At 42.1% G+C, this 24,901-nt stretch overlaps 1 protein-coding gene across 2 annotated transcripts in view; it reads left to right on the top strand.

Annotated features, from left to right (window-relative positions):
- The window catches only part of DNAH6 (dynein axonemal heavy chain 6), a 229,344-nt gene that overhangs the window by 128,342 nt on the left and 76,101 nt on the right, over window positions 1–24,901 (top strand). The window contains exons 47-59 of one of the 2 annotated variants that reach the window (XM_047745428.1): window positions 4,409–4,561; window positions 5,869–6,009; window positions 7,493–7,735; window positions 9,343–9,510; window positions 9,996–10,231; window positions 11,402–11,663; window positions 12,939–13,062; window positions 14,217–14,413; window positions 15,786–15,989; window positions 16,868–16,993; window positions 18,707–18,871; window positions 20,797–20,864; window positions 23,127–23,307. In XM_047745428.1, the coding sequence (XP_047601384.1) occupies window positions 4,409–4,561; window positions 5,869–6,009; window positions 7,493–7,735; window positions 9,343–9,510; window positions 9,996–10,231; window positions 11,402–11,663; window positions 12,939–13,062; window positions 14,217–14,413; window positions 15,786–15,989; window positions 16,868–16,993; window positions 18,707–18,871; window positions 20,797–20,864; window positions 23,127–23,307 (2,268 nt within the window). The remainder of the gene's footprint in view (window positions 1–4,408; window positions 4,562–5,868; window positions 6,010–7,492; window positions 7,736–9,342; window positions 9,511–9,995; window positions 10,232–11,401; window positions 11,664–12,938; window positions 13,063–14,216; window positions 14,414–15,785; window positions 15,990–16,867; window positions 16,994–18,706; window positions 18,872–20,796; window positions 20,865–23,126; window positions 23,308–24,901) is intronic. The other variant, XM_047745429.1, reaches the window with a different exon arrangement.

The raw sequence follows: 24,901 nt of genomic DNA, 5'->3' as shown, positions 1-24,901 counted from the left end.
ATGTTCTCACCACAAAAAAAAAAAAAAAAAGAAATGGTAATTATGTGATGTGATGGAAGTGTTAGCGAATACCATGTGGTAATCATGTTGCAATATATAAGTGGAGCAAATTAATACATTGTACACCTGAAATTTATACAATGTTATGTGTCAATTATATCTCAATAAAGCTGGAAAATAAATACAAATACAGTCTTTTTTAAGTGAAAAGGAAAAGACAAGCACATCAATAAAAGAAATTTAAAAATGTAATAAGAGTGCCTGGGTGGCTCAGTGGGTTAAACCAATGCCTTCAGCTCAGGTCATGATCCCAGGGTCCTGGGATTGAGTCCTACATCAGGCTCTCTGCTCGGCAGGGAGCCTGCTTCCTCCTCTCTCTCTCTCTGCCTGCCTCTCTGCCTACTTGTGATCTCTCTCTCTCTGTCAAATAAATAAATAACATATTTTTTTAAAAAAATAAATAAATAAAAATAAAAATAAAAATGTAATAAAGTGTGAACATGAAGTTCCAAAAACAAAACAAAACAAGGGCTTTAAACACCTGAAGAAATGTTCAGCCTCACTAGTAACCAAAGAAATTTCAATAGAGATAAATATCAGGTGTTGGCCCTGCATACTGACAAAGGTTAAAAATCATAAGATGCAGTGTTGACAAAGGCATCAGGAAATAGGCCTCGCATAGCCCTCAATTGTGAATTAGCAAAATCATCTGGAAAGTAATTGGCGATATGCCGTTAAAGCCCTTAAATTTCTCTTACTTATAGTTACAGCTGCATACAAAGTTGTGTGTACAAGAAAATCTAATGCAGTATTTTAAAATAACAGTTAATTTAAAATATGAGAGGGTGGCACAAGTAAATTATGGTATAATTATACAATAGGACAGTTTGTAAAAAATTTTAAATTACTTTGTGGAAGTACAATTAATGTGAAAAGTGTTTATGATGTGTTGTTACATCATAACATATACAAATCATCTACCATACAGGTTCTTCGGTTTAATATGTAACTAAATAGATAAGTTGTATATACAATTAGAAAATGTCTGGGTCCTGGGATTTTTGAGTGATTTTTTTTTTTATTTTCTTAATTTTGTTTAGCTGTAGTTTCTTATTCTGAAATTAAAATATTTCTTATGGAAGTTTAATGTTGCTTTTATAAGCAAGTTATATTAAAAAGGCCCTTAGTGTTAAAGCTCCAAAGATCAAATCAGAATGTCTTGTTCCCCTTTATGCAAACAAAAGGCTATTATACCCTGTTGAAAACCCCAATCAATCTCAAATGTTCTATGTTACTGGAGACCAAATATAACCATAATAACTAAAATTAATGTGTGTATATATGTACATATATATAAAACTATTATAAATATGAGAGAAACAAGACATTAAAAAAGTTTAATTTGCCATTTCTAGCAAATACAAAGTAGAAATAAATATGTTTAGATAACATGAAGAATTATAATTTCTAAGCAAAAGTTAATGGCTATGTACTACATTTATATTTTACAAAGAAAGTAAATATTTTCTAATATTACTAAAGGTTTACAAAAATTGATCATATTTTAGGCTTAAGCAAATTTTCAATAAATTCAAAAAAGCATTAACTATGGTGATAACATTCTTTGTCCACGCTCTAATCAAAAAAGAAAGTAATGATGTGGCTCAGGACTTCAAAATATTCACATAGAGGCACCTGGATGACTCAGTTGATTAAGCGTCTGCCTTTGGCTCAGGTCATGATCCTGGGATCCTGGGATCGAGCCCAGCACTGGCTGCCTGCTCATTGGGGAACCTGCTTCTCCCTTTCCTCCCTGCTCATGCTGTCTCTTGCTATCTCTCCCTCTCTCTCCCTGTCTCTTAAATAAATAAAATCTTTTTAAAATTCATATAAAAAATTCCTGAGTCAAGGGGCACCTGGGTGGCTCAGTGGGTTAAGCCTCTGCCTTCGGCTCAGGTCATGAACCCAGGGTCCTGAAATGGAGCCCCGCTTTGGCTCTCTGCTCAGCAGGGAGCCTTCTTCCCCTTCACTCTCTCTGCCTACCTCTCTGCCTATTTGTGATCTCTCTCTCTGTGTCAAATAAATAAAATCTTTTTTTAAAAAGTCCTGAGTCGAGAACATCACAATTTAAATCTCTATTTAGAGAACAGGGAAAATGAACTTAATAGAAATCTGTGAATGCAGTCAAACAGTTCTTGGGATTGAATTTATAGACTTGAATAAAAAAATAGAAACTACATATATTAGTGACTTAAAAACTTCAGGAAAATAAAGGTCACAAGGAAACAACAAGAAAAATAAGAAAAGCGAATAATAAGATAAGAGCAGAAAAAAGTAAATTAGGACAAAAAACTAGCTAGTGTTTGCTCTTGGGGAAAATCAACAAGACACAATTATGCCAACTTCAAGAAAAAACAAAGTTATAAGTGAAGACGAAAATACAGATACTTCATCATAGTTAAGTATACAGGGCTCAAACTTTTTAAAACTAAAAAGTTAAATAAAAGGATAAATGATAGATTCCTTAAATATTTGCATCAATCATTAGAGGCAAAAGGTTTATTTTGTAATATGAAAATTACTCATTCAAATTGAAAAGTAAACTCCAATGTATAAATGGTTACAATTTGAACAGATTTTTAACAGAAAATAATAAATGTGGAATCATATTTGCCCATGCTAATAATCAAAGAAATGCAGATTAAATTCTCCCAAAGCAAATTTCTCCCTAAACTAGCAAAAATGTGTTAAGTTTAATGAAATCTTACTTGAATTGAATGGGAAATTTAAAAATCTTCAAAATCCAGAAACTATTCATGCACTTTAATTGCTAATCCCACTCCTGGGAATTTTTTTTTTAAGATTTTTTTATTTATTAGAGCCAGAGATTGAACAGGGGGCAGGAGAGAGGAACAGAGAGAGAAGGAGAAGCAGACTCCCCACTGAGCAGGGAGCCTAATGTGGGGATCGGATCCAGGACCCTGAGATCATGACCTGAGCAGAAGGCAGACACTTAACTGACTGAGCCACCCAGGTATCCCCCCCTCCTGGGAACTTATTCCCAGGAAATAATCCAACTGGGGAGAAAAGCTATAGACCTACATATGTTCTTAAAATGTAAACAAGACTGAGGACCATTTAAGTCCGTGTAAAAATATGGCACATGAGCTCAGTAGTGAGTTATGCTCCCACTAATGGTTATAAATACAATGAGTACTCCATAGATTTATGGATAAATATTTATGAGAAAATGTTAGCTGAAAAAAGGCAGAATATGAAATGGTTACATAGGGACGCCTGGGTACCTCAGTTGGTTAAACATCCAGCTCTTGTTTTTGACTCAGGTCATGATCTCATGGGTCGTTAGAGCCAGCCCCACATTGGGCTGCATGCTCATCCCAGAGTCTGCTCGAAAAGTCTCTCTACCCCTCCCCTCATTTGCATGCCTACGTGTGCACACATGCTCACTCAGATAATTTTTTAAAATAAATAAATGTAAAATAAAATGTTCATACATATTACTTGAACCATGTAAAAGATGAATGCCTTTTAAAAAACAATAGAGGAACAAGAAATGAAAAATCAATGTACTTCTGTGTTAGAATACATATATATATATATATATTTTAAAGATTTTATTTATTTATTTGACAAAGAGAGACACAGTGAGAGAGGGAACATAAGTGGGGGCGGGGGTGAGAGGGAGGAGCAGGCTTCCCGCTGAGCAGGGAGCCCAATATGGGGCTCGAGCCCAGGACCCTGGGATCATGACCTGAGCCGAAGGCAGAGGCTTTAACCCGCTGAGCCACCCAGGCGCCCCAAGATTCTAATTTTTTTAAGATTTTATTTATTTATTTGACAGAGATCACAAGTAGGCAGAGAGGCAGGCAGAGAGAGAGAGGGAAGCAGGCTCCCTGCTGAGCAGAGAGCCCGATGTGGGACTCGATCCCAGGACTCTGAGATCATGACCTGAGCTGAAGGCAGCGGCTTAACCCACTGAGCCACCCAGGCGCCCCCCAAGATTCTAATTTTTAAGGTTTTTTTTGTTTGTTTGTTTAAAGAGAGAGCACACCAGCATTCTGGTGTCTCTTCTTCTTCTTCTTCTTTTTTTTTAAGATTTTATTTATTTATTTGACAGATCACAAGTAAGCAGAGAGGCAGGCAGAGAGAGAAAGGAGGAAGCAGGCTCCCCGCTGAGCGGAGAGCCCAATGCGGGGCTCGATCCCAGGACCCTGGGATCATGACCTGAGCCGAAGGCAGAGGCTTTAGCCCACTGAGCCACCCAGGTGCCCCTAAAGTTATTTTTTTTAAAGATAAAATGTACTCAGTGAATTTTGATAAAATATTTGGTTTACAATTCACATGTAATAAATGTAAACTGGTTGGATCACTCTGCTCTCTTCTACAGATTGTAGTGGAGGAGTTCCTGGAAGATATAAATAACATCCTGAACTCTGGTGAAGTGCCCAATTTATTTGAAAAGGATGAACTGGAACAGGTTTTAGCAGCCACCAGACCAAGAGCGAAAGAAGTAGGCATTTCCGAGGGGAACAGAGATGAGGTAGGACATGTCACAATGGTGATGGGGCTTTAGTAAAACAAAAAGTTGTGTTAGTGTCCCTTCATTTCTTTTTCTTTTTTCTTTCTTTCTTTCTTTTTTTTTTAAACAATCTACAAATCTCTTTGAAGAGTCCATGGATGGATTTTTTTTTGCAATATATTTGCTTTCCTTTGTCATTCTATGTATTTTACTCCCTGCATTCAAAGCTTTGGTTCACCACACTTCCAGAGAGGTCAGTGAAAAGCAGAAAACAGAAACCCTACTGCTCCACGGAGGTCATAGTCTTGTCCAAACTGAACAGTTTGCCTTATCCTTCTTTCAGCACAAATGGATTTCATACATCCTCAGTGCCCTGCCTGAGGAGTCCAGTACTTTTGATTCCCTTGCCTATCAGCAAGGTCAGAGCACCTGAAACAGAAATGGACTCCCCCATGTCTCTGGGCCCAGCGCCATCTCAGGAACCACCCAGCTCCTGTCCTCTTCCATTTCTCCAACACAGTGCTGGATCCCATATGCTGCTGTTGCTCCGCCCCAGTGCTTTCCCTTGCTTCTGGGCTTTCTTCAACTTATTTGAACATTCTTTCTTATGCCTTCTCCTCTGTGGCCTTTTGTGAGATCTCCTCTACTGCGAGGTCAGGGCTGGTATGGACAAACAGCAGGGTCTACTTGAGCTGACGAAAGCAGAAAGGGGTTTATTTGAGGAAACCAGAATCACCGGGAAAGCCCAAGAAAAGGACTCCAGGCTGAATTCCTCGGTGTGGCCATGAAATACTTGCAGTGGAAGTCAGTGGTCAGGGAAGCTGCAGAGCCTGGAAGCCACTGAGCCCGTCAGCATTCAGCGTGCTGCCAGCGCAGCGGCTGTACCCACAGCCACACATCCCCAGCCTCATGAGTCCTCATAGCTGCGGAAGTAGCCACATCCACAGATAGTTGCTCCAGGCCCACGCCACTTCGGCCAGACTCTGCCCCCACACAAATGCCCCCATCTGTCTCCTCCAGGGACCTCTACCCCAAAGCACAAACTTGTAGGAATACCTCACTCCACCTTATTCAAGAGGCCTCCTTAAAAACACTGACGAGGAGAATCTACATCGCATCTAGAATCCTAGTTGCAGTGGAGTCTGCCAAGTGTCATTTTTAATCTTTTCAGGCTGCGTGAGGGGTGGGAATGGAGGTTGACCCAAACAGTTCGCACATCTGCTACACTAATGTTTTTATTTGGTATTGGTAGACCCAGAGGCATTAGCTAACACTCATTTTCATTATTACCTTGCCCTTATTTTAATTAAAAAATATCTTTTTGTCAGGTGTTTCAGCACTTTATCAGCAGAGTCCGTCAGAAGCTGCACATTGTTCTCTGTATGAGTCCCGTAGGGGAGGCCTTTCGGTCTCGATGCCGGATGTTTCCATCCCTTGTGAACTGCTGCACTATTGATTGGTTTGTCCAGGTTGGTGACATCCCAGGATAGTACCTCTCTGGAAAGTTGGAGTCACTTGATTTTTTTTTTTTTAAAGTAGGCTCCATGCCCAAGTTGGAGTCCAACATAGAGCTTGACCTCACGACCCTGAGATCAAGACCTGAGCTGAGATCTTTAAGAGTCAGAGGCTTAACTAACTGAGCCACCCAGGTGCCCTGGATTCACTTGATTTTAAAAGGGGTAACACATTGCCCAAGAATAACTCAAGGGTACTTGCTTTTAGCTTTAAAGCCTGCTAGGAATTTATTCCTAAGCAGCGGATGACAATGATAATGATCGAACAAAGGGTAAACAGAATTGGTAAAGGGAGAGGAGACTATTGAATTTAGCAATGTGGAAATTATTGGTCATCTTGAGAAGAGCCTGGTTTCAGTGGAGTGATGGGGGAGAAGGTTCAAGAGAGAAGAAGGGAGAGGAATCAGAAACAGTGAACATAGGTGATTGTTCCAAGGAATTCTGCCCCCAAAAGAGCACCAAGAGCTGGGTGATAGTTACAGAGGTAGGTGAGGTCAAGTTTTTAAGGAGAAAACACAGCATGTATGCGTGCTGATGGAAATGATCCAGAAAAGAAATATACTGACGGAACAGCAGACAGAGTTAAGTGTAGTTGTACCAGTGGCATTGAATAGGCAAGAGGAGATGGGATGGAGTCATCAGTGAAGGGGTCGGCCTGGGCAGGGAGCAATGCACAGTGTACCCCAGAGGAACAGGAGCGGGGGGCAGAGTAAATGAGCACAGATAACAGGGAGATGGGAAGATGTGGGGGGCGAGAGATCACAAGGTTCAGTTTTCATTGCTTCTCTTTCTTTTAGTGATGTGGGAAGTGAGTTCATCAGCTGAGAATGAAATGGAAAGAGGAAGTGTTAGCAGTTGTAGAAGCTTTTCTGGGCTGTACTAGGAACCCACTTGAGCTAGTTGTCACGAAGTTAAAGTGAGGGCAGTCAGCATGGTTGTGTGTTTTTCTCTAGCCATGCTCAACTACACAGTCACAGACATGGCATAATGGAGAGTTGCATTTGACTAAGGTTCAGGTGAGTGCAGAGAAACAAGATAGGAGCAAAGAAGTTGAAGAGGTGAAGAGGACAGTGATTATAATAATGGACCTGCATAATAAACAGAGTAAGGACTTGAGGTCCTCCCAATGTATGTGATTTTTTTTCCAATGGAATTATTCTAAGCACATCCATTCATTCATTCATTCAATTAACCAATCCTGTTTGAAAAATTTCCACGTGCTAGACACTGTGCCAGGGATAGAAAATCCAGCCTCAGACCCCTCTCTAATGAACTCAGCCATTCAGTTCATTATACATTACAGACATGAGTAGGAATTCATTGGGTAAAAGAGGGGACAGGGCAAGGAAGAGGTCTGGAGAAGTGCATTTTCTTAATTGTTAAAACATGTATTATAAAAAGGAACAACAGATTTTCCAAACTATACCTTTATTTTCAGTGGCCCAGAGAAGCACTTCTTTCTGTGTCAAAGACATTTTTCACAAACATCGATGCTAGAAATGAAGAACTGAAAGAAAAGCTTTCCCTCATGTGCGTTAATGTTCACCTGAGCGTCGCTACTATGGCGGAACGTTACTACACTGAGCTCCGCAGGCGGTACTACACGACGCCTACCTCCTACTTGGAGCTCATCAATCTCTTCCTGACTATGCTGAGTGGGAAGAAGCAGCAGCTGGTTTCGGTAAGTGTAATATTATCAATAAAAAACTTCTTTTTTGTTTGAACTCAAAACTTGCCAGAACTAGCTGAAGATCTACATGCTGTCTTGCCTGCTAGAACCTTCTCCACCCCAACTTGTACCCTTGACAACCCACGACAGACAAAAAGATGAAAAGAATGTCTCATCTTGTCAGCCGGGAGGCCTTTCCCTTCCTTGATATGTATATTTTTTCTACTGTCCTTTACCTAAGCGTGCCTCAGTGGAATGAGATGGACATCGTAACAGCAGCAAAGTGAGGCGGTGAATCAGACATCTCTGCAGTATTTCATGAGAAGGAGAACCTTTTGCTAAGCAGCAGAGATGGAGTTTCGGTGGCTTGACATGTGTCCATAGTTGCCATTAAGAGCAAGGACTTCAGTGTCAGGCAGACCATATACAACCTATGTTCTGCCTCTTTCTTGCTGTCTAACCCTGAGCACATTTTGTAACTTCTAGATCTTAGTAGAAAATAAGGTTTAGAAATTTCTATATCTACCCTTTGGATTGAGTGGAGTTTAGATAAGATACTGTTTGTGACGGGCTTGGAATATGATCTGACATGTGTGAGGTGCTCAGGAAAGAGTGGCTGCCATCACCATTGCCATCAGCAGGCTATTACCATGAGCTGAAATTTTCAACATTTTAATCAAAATTAAAATCGAAGGATAGGCCATTAAGATATTTTTAATATTTTTCAGAGGATTTTTACTGGTAAGTAAATACATGCTTTGTAAAATAACTTGTTAGATATTTTGGAACCTGTCAATTTGAACCAGGCTTTCTGACTCATCTTGAGAAAATAGTTATTCTTGGCTGTCTCCTCTTCTAGGTACTGCCTCTTTGATCCTAGTCAGAAGTTCCTTACCACTGGGAAGTAGGGTTCAGATCCAGCAACCAGAGCTGAGTTCCCAGAACACTGCCTCGAGAACACTGACAAGTTCTTAGCTCTGCTTACCCATCTTGAGGAAACAAATTCCTAGAGCTGTGGCCTCCAGAAATTCCTATCTGAACTTACCCCTTGTTCATTCGATGAGCTGCTAAGCTGCCAAGCTAAGGGAATAAAAATATGATGTGGTTCCTCAGTGATTCCACAGTCCAGTGACACACCAACTGCTGTGCCTAGGGAGCATGGATCTAGACCCACCATGGTGAATGTCACGGTCATTTTCTAAAGTTCTGTTACCTGAAGATTTCTGTCCATTCACAATTTTATTTATTTATTTATTTATTTACTTAAAATTCCAACTTTTCTGAGTCCTTGTGTGTGTGTTTTTTTTTAAGATTTTATTTATTTATTTGACAGACAGAGATCACAAGTAGGCAGAGAGGCAGGCAGAGAGAGAGAGGGAAGCAGGCTCCCTGCTGAGCAGAGAGCCCGACGCGGGACTCGATCCCATGACCCTGAGATCATGACCTGAGCCGAGGGCAGGGGCTTAACCCACTGAGCCACCCAGGCACCCTCCATTCACAATTTTAATTATTACAAACTGATTTACCAACTCTGTAGATGTAAAATTTTAGTACATGAGTACAAGATGCCAAGAAATGTATTGTTTATAATACTCATAGATATTTTTATTGTCATCTAGGCACGCGACCGAGTGAAGAACGGTCTCACCAAGCTATTAGAAACCAATGTACTAGTCGATAAAATGAAATTAGAGCTCTCAGCTTTAGAACCTGTCCTTTTTCAAAAATCACAAGATGTTGAAGCCCTGATGGACAAATTGGCAGTGGATCAAGAGAATGCCGATCAGGTATGCCGCACTCCCTGACGTTGTGGGTGAGAAGGCTTTGATCACCAGCCGATCACCTGTATGTCATGACATGGGATTGGATGTTTTCAATTTTTGTATGTCCTTACAATAATTAAATGATAGTTTTAGCAATGCTTTTAAGTTGTAAACAGCCTACCTTCAATGAATCAGGCTGGTTCTCTCCCTGAGACTGAGTGAACCCAAGGAGTGGGACAGAGAATGGTGAGAAAAGTGCCCCCAACAAATATAAACCAGCAGCTCCTCATCTCCTAAGAAGGGACAGTTTGTTCTAAGAGCTTCAGCTCAGTTATCCCATCAGCCTACATGAGATGGACAAAGGAGAGCCTAAAATGTACTGTAGCTAATCCTCTTTCAGTATTGATGCAATCCGGAGGGGCAAATAGGATGTACTGTTATTGGCTTTGTTTTTAAACATTGAAATGCAAATCCTGAGACCACCTAAGCAGCTGTGTTTCCATGGTTAGGTCCGTAGCATTGTGCAGGAAGATGAAGCGACAGCAAAAGTGAAAGCTGAGGAAACCCAAGCAATCGCTGATGATGCTCAGAGAGACCTTGAAGAAGCTCTCCCTGCCCTTGATGCTGCTAATAGAGCCCTGGACTCCCTAGATAAAGCGGACATATCGGAAATCAGAGTTTTTACAAAGCCCCCAGATATGGTCATGACTGTTATGGAAGCGATTTCTATTCTCTTGAATGCCAAGTGAGTATATCCATAATCATGTGTTACCAAAAATGCATGGGGGAATTGCTTTGGTGTTTTTCTACATTTTCGTTTATATATGCTCATTCTCTTCTCTACCTTCTCACAGATTTGGTCAGTCATTCAACAGATTGATTCAACAAGCATTTTTTTGAACATCTGTGTTGTTCTAGATGATGGAAGATACAAAGCTCTTCTCTATAAGGCACATATAGGATAGTGGGGAGACAGACATGAAAAATAATAATTTCAAGATATTCAGTATTTGCATAGTACCAGGACTCCCTCCCCCCTCAAAAAAAAGAGTGCTTGTAGAGAAGAGTGAGCAGGTTTCTGAGCGATGATGCTCAGGTGGAAAGTGAGACCGTGGGGAGATGCTTATGGACTGGGATGGGGCTGGGGAGGAGGGCAGTGATGACAGCAGGCAAGGTCTTGTGTTTCATCCTGGAGATATGTAGTTTTCAAACCTTCTTTAGTAATACAGACTTTTTTCAATAAAAATTATAAGAAATCTTTGTAATCTATGTAAAATCTATGTAAATCTATGTAATCTATGTAATCTATGTAAATCTATGTAAAACTGATCACGCAAGGGTAGAGGGCTCAGGGGATCCCTGCCCAACTTCCCTGCTTACTCTCTGGCCAGCATCTAAGTGGGGCTGGGGAATCCTGCAAAGCGCAAACAAAAAGCCCCAGCCAGAGGGGACTGGGAACCACTGAACATTTTCAATATAATCAGCTTTTCGTGTGAGAAGGAGCAGTCTGGCGAAAGGTCATGAGGGGCAGGGTTGACCGAGAAACGTAAAACCAGGTAGAAGGTGATTGTAGTGTCCTGGCAAAATATTTTAAGGACCTAGTAAACTAAGGCAAATGGGATAAAAATGTGAGTGCTGGGGCATTGTGAAAATAAAACTATTCTTTCTGTAATATCTTACATTTCTAAAACTCTGATTTCTTTCTCTACCAAAATGGGGTTGGATGAAACGTTAGTCATTCAGGAATGTCTCCCCAGGAATTGTGGTGTACTTAACTACCAATGACTGGGATTATAGTATCAAGATGAAAACGACCCACTGATTAGGATATCTTAATGCTCTCAAAAGAACACATTCCTTTTGTTCTTAAATTACTTTATTACAGGGCTATTAACTTATCCCATCTGTCTTTCAGGCCTGATTGGCCAACAGCCAAGCAACTTCTTGGTGATTCTAACTTTCTAAGAAGACTTTTAGAATATGATAAGGAAAACATAAAGCCTCAGATATTGGCAAAACTTCAAAAGTATATTAACAATCCTGATTTTGTGCCTGAAAAAGTAGAGAAGGTGTCCAGAGCATGTAAATCCATGTGCATGTGGGTGAGAGCGATGGATTTATACTCTAGGGTAGTCAAAGAAGTCGAACCAAAGAGACAAAAACTCCGTGCTGCACAGGTACATTATTTGTGTTGCAACATTTTATACAATTAAAGGCCATGATCATTAATCATTCAAGCTCCTGTGACTTTGAAAATTGGTTTTTGTCATAGCAAAAGAGCTGGGGAAGATTGTTCTTTCAGAAAAGACCTCTATAATCAGCCCTTTCCCAACATGAAGGGAAAATGAGTTAGCATATTTGTATCATCAGGCCGGTGATATTTTTGAGGTGCCTTTTCACTCAAGCGTGTGACGCTCTGGGTTGCATTTGCTGCTACTCCTGCACTCCGTGGTGGCTTTTGAGGTTCTAAAGCCAGCTTGAGCCACAGTCGGATGTGAGGCCCCAATAAGAGCAAAGAACGCTCACCGAGAGCAGCGGGTTACTGACGGAACCGCCTCACTAGAGCAGGGGTGGCAAACTTTCCCTATGAAGACCCGGAGAGTAAATATTCTACATTTTGCTGACTATTGGGTCTCCATGGCAACTCCTGAACTCTCCTATTGCAGTACAGACACTGCCATCAATAATCCGTGCGTGAGAAAGCATAGCTGTGCTCCAACATCACTTTACTTATGCACACAGGAATTTGAGTTTATTCAATTATCATGTGTCAGGAAATATTCTCCTTCTCTTGATTCCCCCACCCCCTGCAACCATTTAAAATTCTAAAACCAGCCTCAGTTTGCTAACTGTACAAAAACGGGCAGCAGGCTGGACTTGGTTTGCAGACCCCTGCTCTAGAGAACTCGTTAGGAAAGATTAGTTTTCCCAATTGCATGAATCTTTTATTTATTTCATCATTTAAAGTTAATCCATTGTAGTAATAATTAATCTCAAATGCTTTGGGATTAATGTGCAATGGTACTTCTGTTTCTCTGTTCTTTTTATGATTTATTTTGTTGGGCTTTGTTTCTTGTTCTGTTTTGCTTTTACTCTACCTTTGTTTTAATTTTGTATACCATATCAAAATCTTTTGAGACATGAAAAAGAGAACATAAATCCTATTTTTTTAAAGATTTTATTTATTTATTTGACAGATAGAGATCACAAGTAGGCAGAGAAGCAGGCAGAGAGAGAGGAGGAAGCAGGCTCCCCGCTGAGCAGAGAGCCCCATGCGGGGCTCGATCCCAGGACCCTGGGATCATGACCTGAGCCGAAGGCAGAGGCTTTAACCCACTGAGCCACCCAGGCGCCCCATAAATCCTATTTTTTAAGTGTGTTATAAGTGGGCAGATTTGATTTTCTTTGGGGACCTCGGATTTTCATTTTAAGTATTTACTTAATTTTATTAGGCTGAACTTGATATTACTATGGCCACTCTGAGAGAAAAGCAAGCATTACTAAAGCAAGTAGAAGATCAAATACAAGCCTTACAAGATGAATATGACAAAAGTGTAAATGAGAAAGAAAGCCTAGGTAAGTAACTCATAAAATTTATGGTGGTCAGGAAATGCCTGATTTTTTTTTTTATTTCAATTAACCAACATATAGTACATCATTAGCTTCAGATGTAGAGTTCAGTAATTCATCAGTTATGTATAACACCCAGTGCTCATCATATCATGTGCCCTCCTTAATGCCTGTCACCAAGTTACCCCATTCCCCCACCCACCTCCCCTCTAGCAAGCCTCAGTTTGTTTCCTGTAGTTAAGAGTCTCTCATGGTGGGCACCTGGGTAGCTCAGCTGGTTAAGTGCCTGCTTTTGGTTTGGGTCATGATCCCAGAGTCTTGCAATCAAGCCCCATATCAGGCTCCCTGCTCAGTGGGGAGTCTACTTCTCCCTCCTTTTACCTTCCCCACTTGTGTTCTCTCTTGCTCTGATCTCTCTCTCTCTCTCAAATAAATAAATAATCTTTAAAAAAAAATAGTCTTTCATGGTTTTTCCCCCTCTGATGACTTCCCATTCCGTTTTTCTCTCCTTTCCCCTATGATCCCCTGCCCTGTTTCCTATATTCCACATATGAGTGAAACCATATGAAAATTATCTTTCTCTGATTGACTTACTTTGCTCAGCACAATACCCTCCAATTCCATCCATGCTGATGTAAATGGTAAGCATTCATCTTTGTAATGGCTAAGAATATTCTGTTGTATGTATATACCACAAGGAGATGCCTGATTTTTAAAAGTAGTTTTCAGGTGGTCAGACCTCAGCTTCCATCCAATATGTAGGATGTATTTCCCCAGAGTTACTACACTAACCTAGTGTAACATTAGAGCTGCACACATGCCATAGTTTCTGTTCCTAAGTAGAAGGCTTATTGGGACATGTTCCACTATAACATGATGTGGCTTATGAATTTGATCCAGAAAATAAGTACTACACAGACAGAGAGAGCAATATTCAGCCAGAGTAATGGAGTATCAAAAAGAAGCTGTTTACATGGGAGAGACAAACTTGGACTTGCTTCTGGAATGGGAAATAATGCTGAATTAGTGTGAGGTCTCATAGAGATGCATTGACATCATTAAGTAATGCTAATGCTGCTATAAACAAAAGCAGTGAACAAACTTCTTATATTTTAGGAAAATACTGAATAACATAACTTGATTTTCTTAAAATTTTCTAGCAAAGACTATGGCTCTGACCAAAGCACGTCTGATACGTGCTGGAAAGCTGACAGCTGCATTAGGAGATGAGCAAGTTCGATGGGAAGAAAGCATCCAGAAGTTCAATGAGGAGATATCAAATGTCATTGGGAATGTGTTTATAGCAGCAGCTTGTGTTGCCTATTATGGGGCCTTCACAGCCCAGTATAGGAAATTGGTGAGTAAACTCACTTTCTGGGAGGAGTGGTGACTGGCAGAAGCAGGGCAAGGGAAATCATTTCCCTGAGTTTAGAGGGAGGCTCTCCACTGTGAAGGTTCTCCATGATGGAAACTCATTTACACACTCCACAGCCCTCCACCTCCCCCATCAGCCAGCAGTGGCCTACCCCTAGGATTCCCTTCACACATTTCTTCCTTTCCTTTCCTGCCATAGAAAGTTATCATCACTTCCTTATACAGCTCAAGAACCTGGGGGAAGAAAAAGGGCAAGGGGGTCCCCACACAACTTATGATCAGCAGTGGCATCTAAAGTCAGCTAGGATGGAGGCACCTGGGTGGCTCAGTCAGTTGAGCGGCTGAGTCCTGATTTCAGCTCAGGTCATGACTTCAGGGTTGTGAGATTGAGCCCCACATCAGGCTCTGCATTCAGCTGGGAGTCTGCCTGAGATTCTCTCCCTCTGCCCAACGCCCCCATGTCCATGCTTGCTCTCGTGCGCTCTCGCTCTCTCTCATAAATAAATAAATCTTTACAGTCAGCCAGGATGAAGTGCTCTGAATTGGAGAGACTACTACAAAGGTTTAGGCGATGGGAAGGAGCAGTAAATGAAATTATTTGGAGAGATTTGCAGGCCATTTTTATGAAATGCCTTCCTAAAAGGGTTTCACCTGGACGCCTGGGTGGGTCAGTTGGTCAGGTCTGCCTTCAGCTCAGGTCCTGATCCCAGGGTTCTGGGATTTAGTCTCAAAGCGGACTTCCTGCTCAGTGGGGAACCTGCTTCTCTCCCTCTCCCACTCCCCCTGCTTGTGCTCCCTCTCTCGCTGTCTCTCTCTTTTTGTCAAATAAATAAATACTAAAAAAAATAAGGTTTCATCCTTGCCCTTGAGTTATGAAACCTAGTTAGTAGAGGACTCACAGACTCAACAGAAGGGTCATCTGGTGCCATGTGAGCAGAGCCAGTGGTGCTTTTGGACCGTCCCATTCACTGAAGGAGGGAGCATACCAACGTCCTCTGCCCCATCTAATAATTGCTAGTAGCACCCACAGTCATTGTGATGACCCCAAACTTCTCCACATGTTTCCAGGCTCTCCCAGCAGGGACAGTACACCCCTGGTTGAAGACTACTAGACAGCATTTGTCGTTTATCTGTGAGAAAACTGAGGTTCAGATGAGGGGTGACATGCCCAAAGCCACAGCTGGTTTATGGTATGGTTCAAGGCCTCAGATCTCCCATCAGACAACTTCTTGTGTCCTATGCTTTGATGCCAGGATGCAGTGGAGACCAGCAGAACTTGTAACCATGACATTTTGTGTGTATCCTCGTTTTGCTGAGTGTTCCTGACTATACAAGAAACTTTCCTCCTCCCACAGCTTATAGAGTATTGGATCCAGGATTGTCTGTCTCTGGAGATTCCAATCAATCCTTCCTTCAGTCTCATTAACATCCTTGGCGATCCCTACGAAATACGGCAGTGGAACACGGATGGGCTGCCCCGTGACACAATATCAACAGAAAATGGTATTTTGGTTACTCAAGGGAGACGGTGGCCTCTGATGATTGATCCCCAGGATCAGGTGTGTGACACGTGCTTCAGATGTGGAGCAGCCTCCTAGCTCTGCTTCCTGTTAAGCTGTCTGTTCCAAATTACAAAAGTGGACTTGAACACACTTGTAAAATGTTGGGGATTTAGACCTAGAAGGGAGTTTAGAAGTCTTCTAGACCACAAGGCGCCTGGGTGGCTGAGTCAGTTAAGTCGTCTGACTCTTGGTTTCGGCTCAGGTCATGATCTCAAGCCCCGAGTTGGGCTCTGCTTGAGATTCCCTCCTTCCCGTTGCCCCTCCCTAGCTCACTCCCGAGCTTGCTCTCTCTCTCAAATAAATAAAGCTTTTTTAAAAAAAGGATTCTAGTCCAAGTTCCTAACTTTGTGGAGGCAGAAGGTGAAAGGGAAGAGTCCACCTGCTCTGCATACTTGATTTTGATTGGTTTTCTGTTTTCTGTGGGAACAGAAATTCATTCCCATATAGTAGTGTTCCGAAAAGGTCTGAAGAGTCAGAATGAAGTCAGAATAGGATGGGTTTTTAGGGCAAGTCTGCCTGGAATTTACAGAATCCTATTTTCTGACTCCTAAATCCATGGATTATACTGTTTTAAGAGGGTTTAGAAAAGGGAGCTTTTGTCAGAGCAAGAAAGACAAGCTTGAATACCTTCAGGATGGGCTTTTTCCCTATACGTGTCTCTTCTTTATTTGCTCCAAATTTGAATAAATGGAAGAATCCCAAACACTGGGGTTTAAAAGATGTTTTTATTTGCAGAGGGGTATTTTATTTTTTTCATCTTTCAAACCTGTTTCTAAATTGAACAAAATTTCTAAACTTTACTCTTAAAAACTTTCACTTTCTAGTCATTTGTAAAACTCTAAGTCCGGTGTCCTGCTCTGTGCTTTCTCAACCAGGCAAATCGTTGGATAAGGAACAAGGAAATGAAAAGTGGTATAAAGATCATTAAGCTTACGGATAGTAATTTCCTACGTACACTCGAAAATTCAATCCGACTTGGTTTGCCGGTCTTACTGGAAGAGGTTTACTTGCTTTTCACTTTTCTTTTCTCCAGTTCGATTTCAAACCATATCTGGAATCTTCTATGGGCCACGCCTGCCTCGTGCTGGAGACACCAGTCAGCTCCATTGGCGAATTGCTCAAACCGATTACTTTGCTCCTTAAACAAGTGTACTGTCATGTGGGGAGCATCCGATGACTGATTTTTCTGATTCCAGACATGGTTTTGGTGTTGATGGGATGGGCTGTTCCCTGACACTGCTGATTCTTGGGCCCCGTGGTGGCTCTTGATGGTGAGCTGCCATGGAAATGCAGAGCGGCAGTGCCAAAGGGCTCCGCTGTCTACAGTGGGGCCTGTCTACACACGCTGATGATGGGAAATCAGCAAACATTCCAGAGGGCATAAATAATATTACTCTGTACCCTTCTAGCCTTGACCAACGTAGGCAAGGTTCTGTACTGGGTCCCAGGCCCTCGCTCAAACCCTGGAGTTACAGGGGAGGGTAAAGTCTCCCCAGACCTTTGCTGCAGTTATGCTAGCCCCAAACTGAATTCTTAAACCCCTAACACAGGAGGCCCAGGGGAATTTCTTCTCTCACCGCAGGGCACAAAAGACTTTCTATGATATTCTGCCCCTGGACGGTAGGCCTTGTAACTGTAGCTGAGTGCCTGTGGGAGCCGGGGATGGGCCCTGGTCAGTACCCCAGCCAGAGCAGGATATTCTCTGACCAGGCCTGTCCTGCTTTCTGTGACTTGGAGTCAGTCATTAACATGCACCTAGCTGCTTTTTACATTTGTAAAATGGTATTTTTCCAACTTCCTCTCACCCATTCATGGATGTGAAATGGAGTTAGTCCATCTCAACCAGCATTTTTTAATGAAATAGAATAGATTTTTAAGAGCACAAAATTGTATCATAGGTGGGAATGGAAATTTTATCTCATGAAGTTTTAAGAGAACAACTTACATTCTTCAGTGTCATGTCAAGGTATGAAATATGTTTGTTAACTATGGATTACAATCAAATTTTGACAGTTCCTGGGCCATCCCCCAACACCCGTGCTGATATAAGGATGTTTTTTCATGAGGTCCAGCAGCAGTGTCTACATGCCCAAGTTCTTGCCAACGATTGAATTCGCTTTGAGGGAAAGAAAATAACTATCGTTATTTCCACAAACTTTTTCTGTAAAGAGCCAGATACTTTAGTTTTTTTAGGTCACATACAGTCCCTGTACAAGTATTAGTCAAACAAATATTCTTCTTTGTTTTGGTTTGGGATTAGGGTTTTGTTTTTACAACCCTTTAATGGGGTGAAAATAGTTTTCAGCTTAAGAGCCATGCAAACACAGGCCCGGGAGGGCAGGATTTGGCCTGCAGACTGTCATCCCTTGTCTTAGAACAGCCAGGAGAGTAAACAGATTGTCTGGGTCCTGTTCAAGGGCCACCTGTGGAGACCCTCCTTTCTCAGATTCTTTCTCATGCACATGAATGATATGTACAATTAGTCTAAACATCTCTATGGCCTTCATGTGATCTTATTTTCTTAGACTACCAATAAGATAACCACTGGAAAATATACACCGTTAGAGGAAGTGAGTGCACAGGGAGAGAAATATCAGATCCCTGGAAAATTGCTTATTCAAAGTAAATTTGGAGACCTAAGAAATCTAGAGAAATTGGTGCCATCAATTTTAATGGCTTTTTTTTTTTTTTGGTATTCTATTTTAACTTTCAAGCTTAAAGAAACCTTGGATCCAGCTCTAGAGCCCATTCTCCTGAAGCAGACGTTTGTAAGTGGTGGACGGCTGCTCATTCACCTTGGAGACTCAGACATTGACTATGACAAAAACTTTAGGTTCTATATGACAACCAAATTGCCAAATCCACACTACCTGCCTGAGGTATGAGCTGCTGGTCTGGACTTCCCAGCCCAAGTGGACTATTAATGTGTGTGGGTCTCTGAAATATGGTGGGCGCTCTCCCCCATCCCTCTTGCCCCTCTGCTCTGCCACCCCCATTTCTTCCACTGCCCTCCACTCTTGCTTCTGTGCTGCATCCTGATATCAATTCCAGTTGCCCTTGTGCTTGCCATTCAGCTGGACTTGAGTCCCTCCAAACCCGGTCCATAGGCGCTGCCCTGGGCACCTCTTCAGCACTCTCTCCATCTCTCTCCCAGCCCACAGCTGTTTGCATGACACAGAGCAGCTCTCCCTTCTCATTCTTCTCCCTCCTGCAGCTCAAGGCCATTTGTGCCCCTCTTGCTGTGGCCCGTAAATGAAACAGGGCTTCACGGAAAGTCTGTTGGGGAGAGGCAGACACGCCAGTATTAACATTTGCAAATGCCCGTGGCCTACCGCCCCAAATAAAGAAGTTGCTGGCTTGAAAACTCTGGTGACTGGCACCATTGGAGAATCATGACTCACACATTCAGTGTACCTGTACTAAGCATTCTGGAGGAGGGGGCATCTTGTCCTCCCACATGCCCTTAGACCTTGAGGGGATCTCTCTGAACCTTACTTGCGCACACGTCCCTGAGCCAGATAGGATGGGAAGAACTACTCTTGTGCTGCAGAGCCCAAGGCAGCTGCAATGGAAATGAAGGCCTCTGGTCTCCTTTCTCCCTTCCTGCACGGGGTCCCAGGGGGTCGCTCATCCCCCCCTCCCCCCCAGTCCCTCGGTGCTGCCACACAGCTCTGGGCCCGGCTGCATGCTCCACAGGTCTTCCCAGCATGGCGGGTCTCCCCTTCTCCAACAGGGCCCACACACTGAGGGAAGGAACTTCACAAATCAGAACTTACTCCTTCACCTCTCCTCCCATCCCCCCAAAATAAAATCCTTGCATATACCATTCCAAATGGTGTCATTTTCTGTTGAGTTGCTGATTTTCTGACAGCTGCCTGTCTTCACTAACTGTGCTCAGGTTAGATGAAGTGGGCACGCTTCTGGGATAAGGAGGGAAATGCCGCTAAAGCCCTTGAGGGGTATAATTTTCACAGCCACTGCCAGAGCTCACGTCCCAAGATCCATGGTGAAGTTTAGAAAAGTGACCAATGCACCGACTACTTATGCATATTTCGGGAAGGAGCATCGCACACCTTACCCAGCACCAGCTCTGTGACTGCGGCTCACTTATTCCTTGTCCTGGATCCTCAAGTCAATTAGCCAAAAAGTGGAGATAGAGCCGACTTCAGGGATTCGTTGTGTAGATTAAATAACATGTAAAATATGGGATGTTCACTTTTTTTTTTTGCTGTTAACTTATTCAAGTAATGTCAGAATACTATAGCAACCATTTTTCATAAAAATATTACAGTGACACAATATATATATAAAGCCCTATTTATTATCAGTCATCACTTTTCAACTAGGACAAACTATGTACATGTCACTCTAACTGAGTGATATTGGTACCTCATTTGGTCTTCACAAATACCCTGTGGTTATAACGATTACCATCCCAATTTTTAAATCTCAGGAACTGAAGCTCAGCAGGAATGAGAGTCTTGTCCAACATGCACTAAAGGGTGTACCTGGAATCAGAACCCGATCTTTCTAACCCTCTGCTGGCTCACCTTTCCTTAAAGCACCATGTAGGATCAATAACTATGGCCTGTGAGGGACAGGGGTGTCACTTGTACTGCAGGGAAAATCACATTAGGATATTGTAAGACACAGTGTGGGTGGTAGGGGTGTGGGGGTGTGGGTTTGTTCACAACTAGACCTGAGGGACATCCAGCTGGGTAATAACGGGCCCTGTTCTACTAAAGCATTTATTTTACCTGTCTGAACTTAAGCATTTTTATGTAAATCTATGGCTTCCTTTCAGGTGTGCATTAAAGTTACCATTATCAATTTCACCGTAACCAAATCAGGTCTAGAGGATCAACTGTTAAGGTAAAAAAAAAAAAGCGGGGGGAGGAGCAAGCAAAGTTTCCTAATATTTTGTTTAGAAATTGTGACAAAACATTTTTAAAATTATTTTTATTAACATATAATGTATTATTAGCCCCAGGGGTACAGGTCTGTGAATCATCAGGCTTACACGTTTCACAGAACTCACCATAGCACACATCCTCCCCAATATCCATCACCCAGCCACCCTATCCCTAACGCCCTCCCCCTAGCAACCTTCAGTTTGTTTTGGGAGATTAAGAGTCTCTTATGGTTTGTCTCCTTCCTGATCCCGTCTTGTTTCATTTTTTCCTTCCCTACCCCCCGCAACCCCCACCAATCTCTCAAATTCCTATCAGAGAGATCGTATGATAATTGTCTTTCTCTGACTGACTTATTTCACTCAGCATAATACCCTCTAGTTCCATCCACGTAGTTGCACAAAGAAAACATTTTAATGTGTGAAAGCACCACTCATGAGTCCTCAGTCATAAAGATGATAGTAAGTAAATGACCAGGTTCTTCATCTCTTGTCACTTTTGCAGCTGCCAGACTTGCTCACAGTCTTCTCAAGGAGATCCAGGATATACCCTTAATTCTCAACCATGATTTGGCCAGGCCTTCAGCCCAGCCCTGCCTCTTCCCCTTCATTGGGGTTTCCAATCTTGGGCAAGTGAATGAAGTCTGTAGTCCTGTGGTTCCTTGAGATGCTTTCCTCTATACCTGAGAGAAAAACTCCCAAATATAGCTTTCCTGTTTTACTTATCTACAGGTGTTTTCTTGGTGTACTTAATTGACCTACATTTGTCCACCTCAAAAAATTACTCTCCTTCAGCATACTCTGTGATTAAATCTCTACTTCCCAAAAATGAGATTATGAATTGTCAATGATAATTATCAGAATTAGCCAAGAGGCTTGTGAGATAAAATAAATTTTAAGGATTTATTGAAGTAATAACAATTACATGGTTAAAAACTCATTGTATGTGTGAGTAGATATGTATATGTATGTATATGAGTGTGTGTGTTTGTGAATACATACATTAATGCTAAAGGGAAAGATTATTTAGACCCATGTTCAAAATAAGTTGTCAAGTTTATTGAGTCAAGTAAAATTGGGTCAAGATCATCCTGATTTATTCCTATTATCACTGAGTTTGTCTTGTTTTCCTTGTTTATTTTAGGAATCTATTATTGCAGCTGCTAACTTGCTTAACTTTTGCTAAGCTAACTTCTTTCCAGACAAAGGGTATTTCAGCACATTTTACAGACATGTTCTAAGGACATGGCCGAACCGTTTTATACCAGTGCGCTCCCATGAAGAGTTCCACTTGGTTGTATCACATGTGAGCATGTTAGACTGTGGGGACACAGACAAGTGCTCCAGAAGTGAGAATGTTGAGCCTCTGGTGTATGTACAGAATCTCTGGGTTCTAGTTTATACTCCTCTCTTCTGGAAAAATTATTTAAACAAAGGGACTTGAGATGATGATTTCTTATGGTGTTCATATAATAACTTTTAAAGTTTCTGAACTCGGTTTATACATAACAAATGAACGATGGGGCTTTTCTTCCTAGTGAGTAAAACATGTGCCCTGGAGTCAGCGAAGCCAGGTGCCAGCCCAGCTCTGCCTCTCAGAGCCACGTGAGCTCAGGAGGTGACCCACTAGGGTCTGTTCCCTCAGCTGCAGTGCCACCTCACAGGAGCATTCAGAGAATTCCAAGAAAATCCACATAAAACTCTGAAAGGGGTGCCTGGCACAGAGTGATGCTTAATAAAGATTAGTTCCTGCAAACATAGGGCTGGGAGCAAACTGGGAAAGCACAAGTGAAGGGAGAGATCTAAGTTCACATGTTTAGACAGGGGGGGAGCTGGTAAGGCCCCTTTATTAGACCCAGGCAAGACTCGCTTCAGGAATCTCCCATAGAAAGAATGTTCCAGGCACCATTTTCAGCCTGGCGCAAGCAAGCATTTGAAACAGAAATGGAATGATTTGGAAGATCAGGCCCCGAGCAGGTTTTCCGAAGAGAAGATGAGCAGAAGCTATGGGGACTGTGGTAGGGTGTCCGTTTTTAAATACAAGATAAAGAATCAGAACTAACGTCATTAAGTGAATAGCCACCACGCAAACCCAGCAAAAGAGGGGCCTTATGCACTAGGTCTTGGCTAGTGGCATTAGTACTTAGCTAAGTAGCAAAGAAAAATAGAAGCAACTTCAGGGGACTGATAAAGCCATAATTTAAGTATTCAAACTTTGGTTCCAGTGATGTCGTACGACTCGAAAAACCCGAGTTGGAAGAACAAAGAATCAAGCTCATTGTGAGGATCAACGCTGACAAAAACCAGCTGAAAACTATTGAGGAGAAAATTCTGAGAATGCTCTTTACATCTGAAGGAAATATTCTGGACAATGAAGAACTTATTGACACACTCCAGGATTCAAAGGCAAGTAAAATATTTTTAGTATTTATAGAAAGTGTGTTGCTTCAGAAGTTACAAATGTCTCTTTTGAGGGTCCTACAAAGTCTTTTACAGCAAGAATGGCAGCCGCACCTGGGCTGCCTGGGTGGCTCAAGAGTGAGCCCAGCTGGCAGAGCCCTTCACCCCACAGCGGAAGAGGAGGTAAATTGTAGACAACTGTTCCTCTTGTCTGCATTTCTTTAAGATTTTTAAAATTTGTCAGAGAGAGAGAGTGCGCGCACACAAGCAGGCAGAGAGGCAGGCAAGGTGGAGAGAAGCAGGCTCCCTATTGAGGAAGGAGCCCGATGTGGGACTTGATCCCAGGACTCTGGGATCATGACCTGAGCTGAAGGCAGTGGCTTAACTGACTGAGTCACCCAGGCGTCCCTTGTCTGCATTTTTTAAATCAAGCATGTAATGTAAAGAACTGGGACAGGATACAAGTTGAAAGGAAAAGCAGTTATAGTCACATTAATATCACCTCCTTCAGGAAGCCTCCCTGGTATGCCCAGCTGGAATTAATCTCCTCCTTGAAATGCCTGTAGCAACTTACCTGACCCTCTCACAACCCTTGACATTGTTTACCTTATGTCACCATTATCCAATCCCATGTCTTTTTTTTTTCTTAAAGATTTTATTTATTTATTTGACAGAGAGATCACAAGCAGGCAGAGAGGCAGGCAGAGAGAGAGGAGGAAGCAGGCTCCCTGCTGAGCAGAGAGCCCGATGCGGGGCTCCATCCCAGGACTCTGAGATCATGACCTGAGCCGAAGGCAGCGGCTTAACCCACTGAGCCACCCAGGCGCCCCCCAATCCCATGTCTTAAATCTCATGTTAGCCTGTTCAGTTTGGTGTTGAGTCTGTGACTAGCTCAGCTTGAGATACCTTCTCCAAGGGCTATCCATGGTGCCCTGTACGTAACTGGTGCTCAGTAAAGATGTCATGATAGTACAATAAAGTTAAACACATAATATTGTACTAAATTGTTTCTCATTCAAACCATAATTTTAAAAGTATACTGGGAATACAGCCTAGAAAATGATTTTCACCCATTCATGAGAAACAGAAAGTCTCTTTGACATGGAGTACAGAAGGTTATGTTCTTTATCTTTCATTGACATCAAAAATGATACTTCCTTATAGCCTACAGTTCTTGAGATCTCAATATTTAAACAATAATAAGTAATTCTGGATCTCCCATTTCTTTTCTCTCTCCGCTTGTTTGTCAGTCTCTTTATCCTCTTTCCATTCATTCTTCCTTGGTTTTTAGCTTCTGGAAGTCGTTGGTTAACCCATTTATTATTTTTTTTTTATCAAAACTTTACATATGGGGCACCTGGGTGGCACAGTTGGTTAAGCGTCTGACTCTTGGTTTCATCTCAGGTCATGATCTCAGGGTCGTGAGATTGAGCCCCACACTGGACTCCACACTTAGTGCTGAGTCTGCTTCATATTCTCTCTCTCTCTCCTTCTGCTCCTCCTGCCCATGCTCTCTAAATAAACAAACAAAGCTTTACATGCATATTGCTTAAGGAATGAAATATTTGGGGCACCTGGGTGGCTCAGTGGGTTAAAACCT

This window comes from Lutra lutra, chromosome 9 (genome assembly GCF_902655055.1).
Source record: "Lutra lutra chromosome 9, mLutLut1.2, whole genome shotgun sequence".
Taxonomy (NCBI): domain Eukaryota; kingdom Metazoa; phylum Chordata; class Mammalia; order Carnivora; family Mustelidae; genus Lutra; species Lutra lutra.
This window is presented reverse-complemented; position numbering and strand designations above follow the sequence as displayed.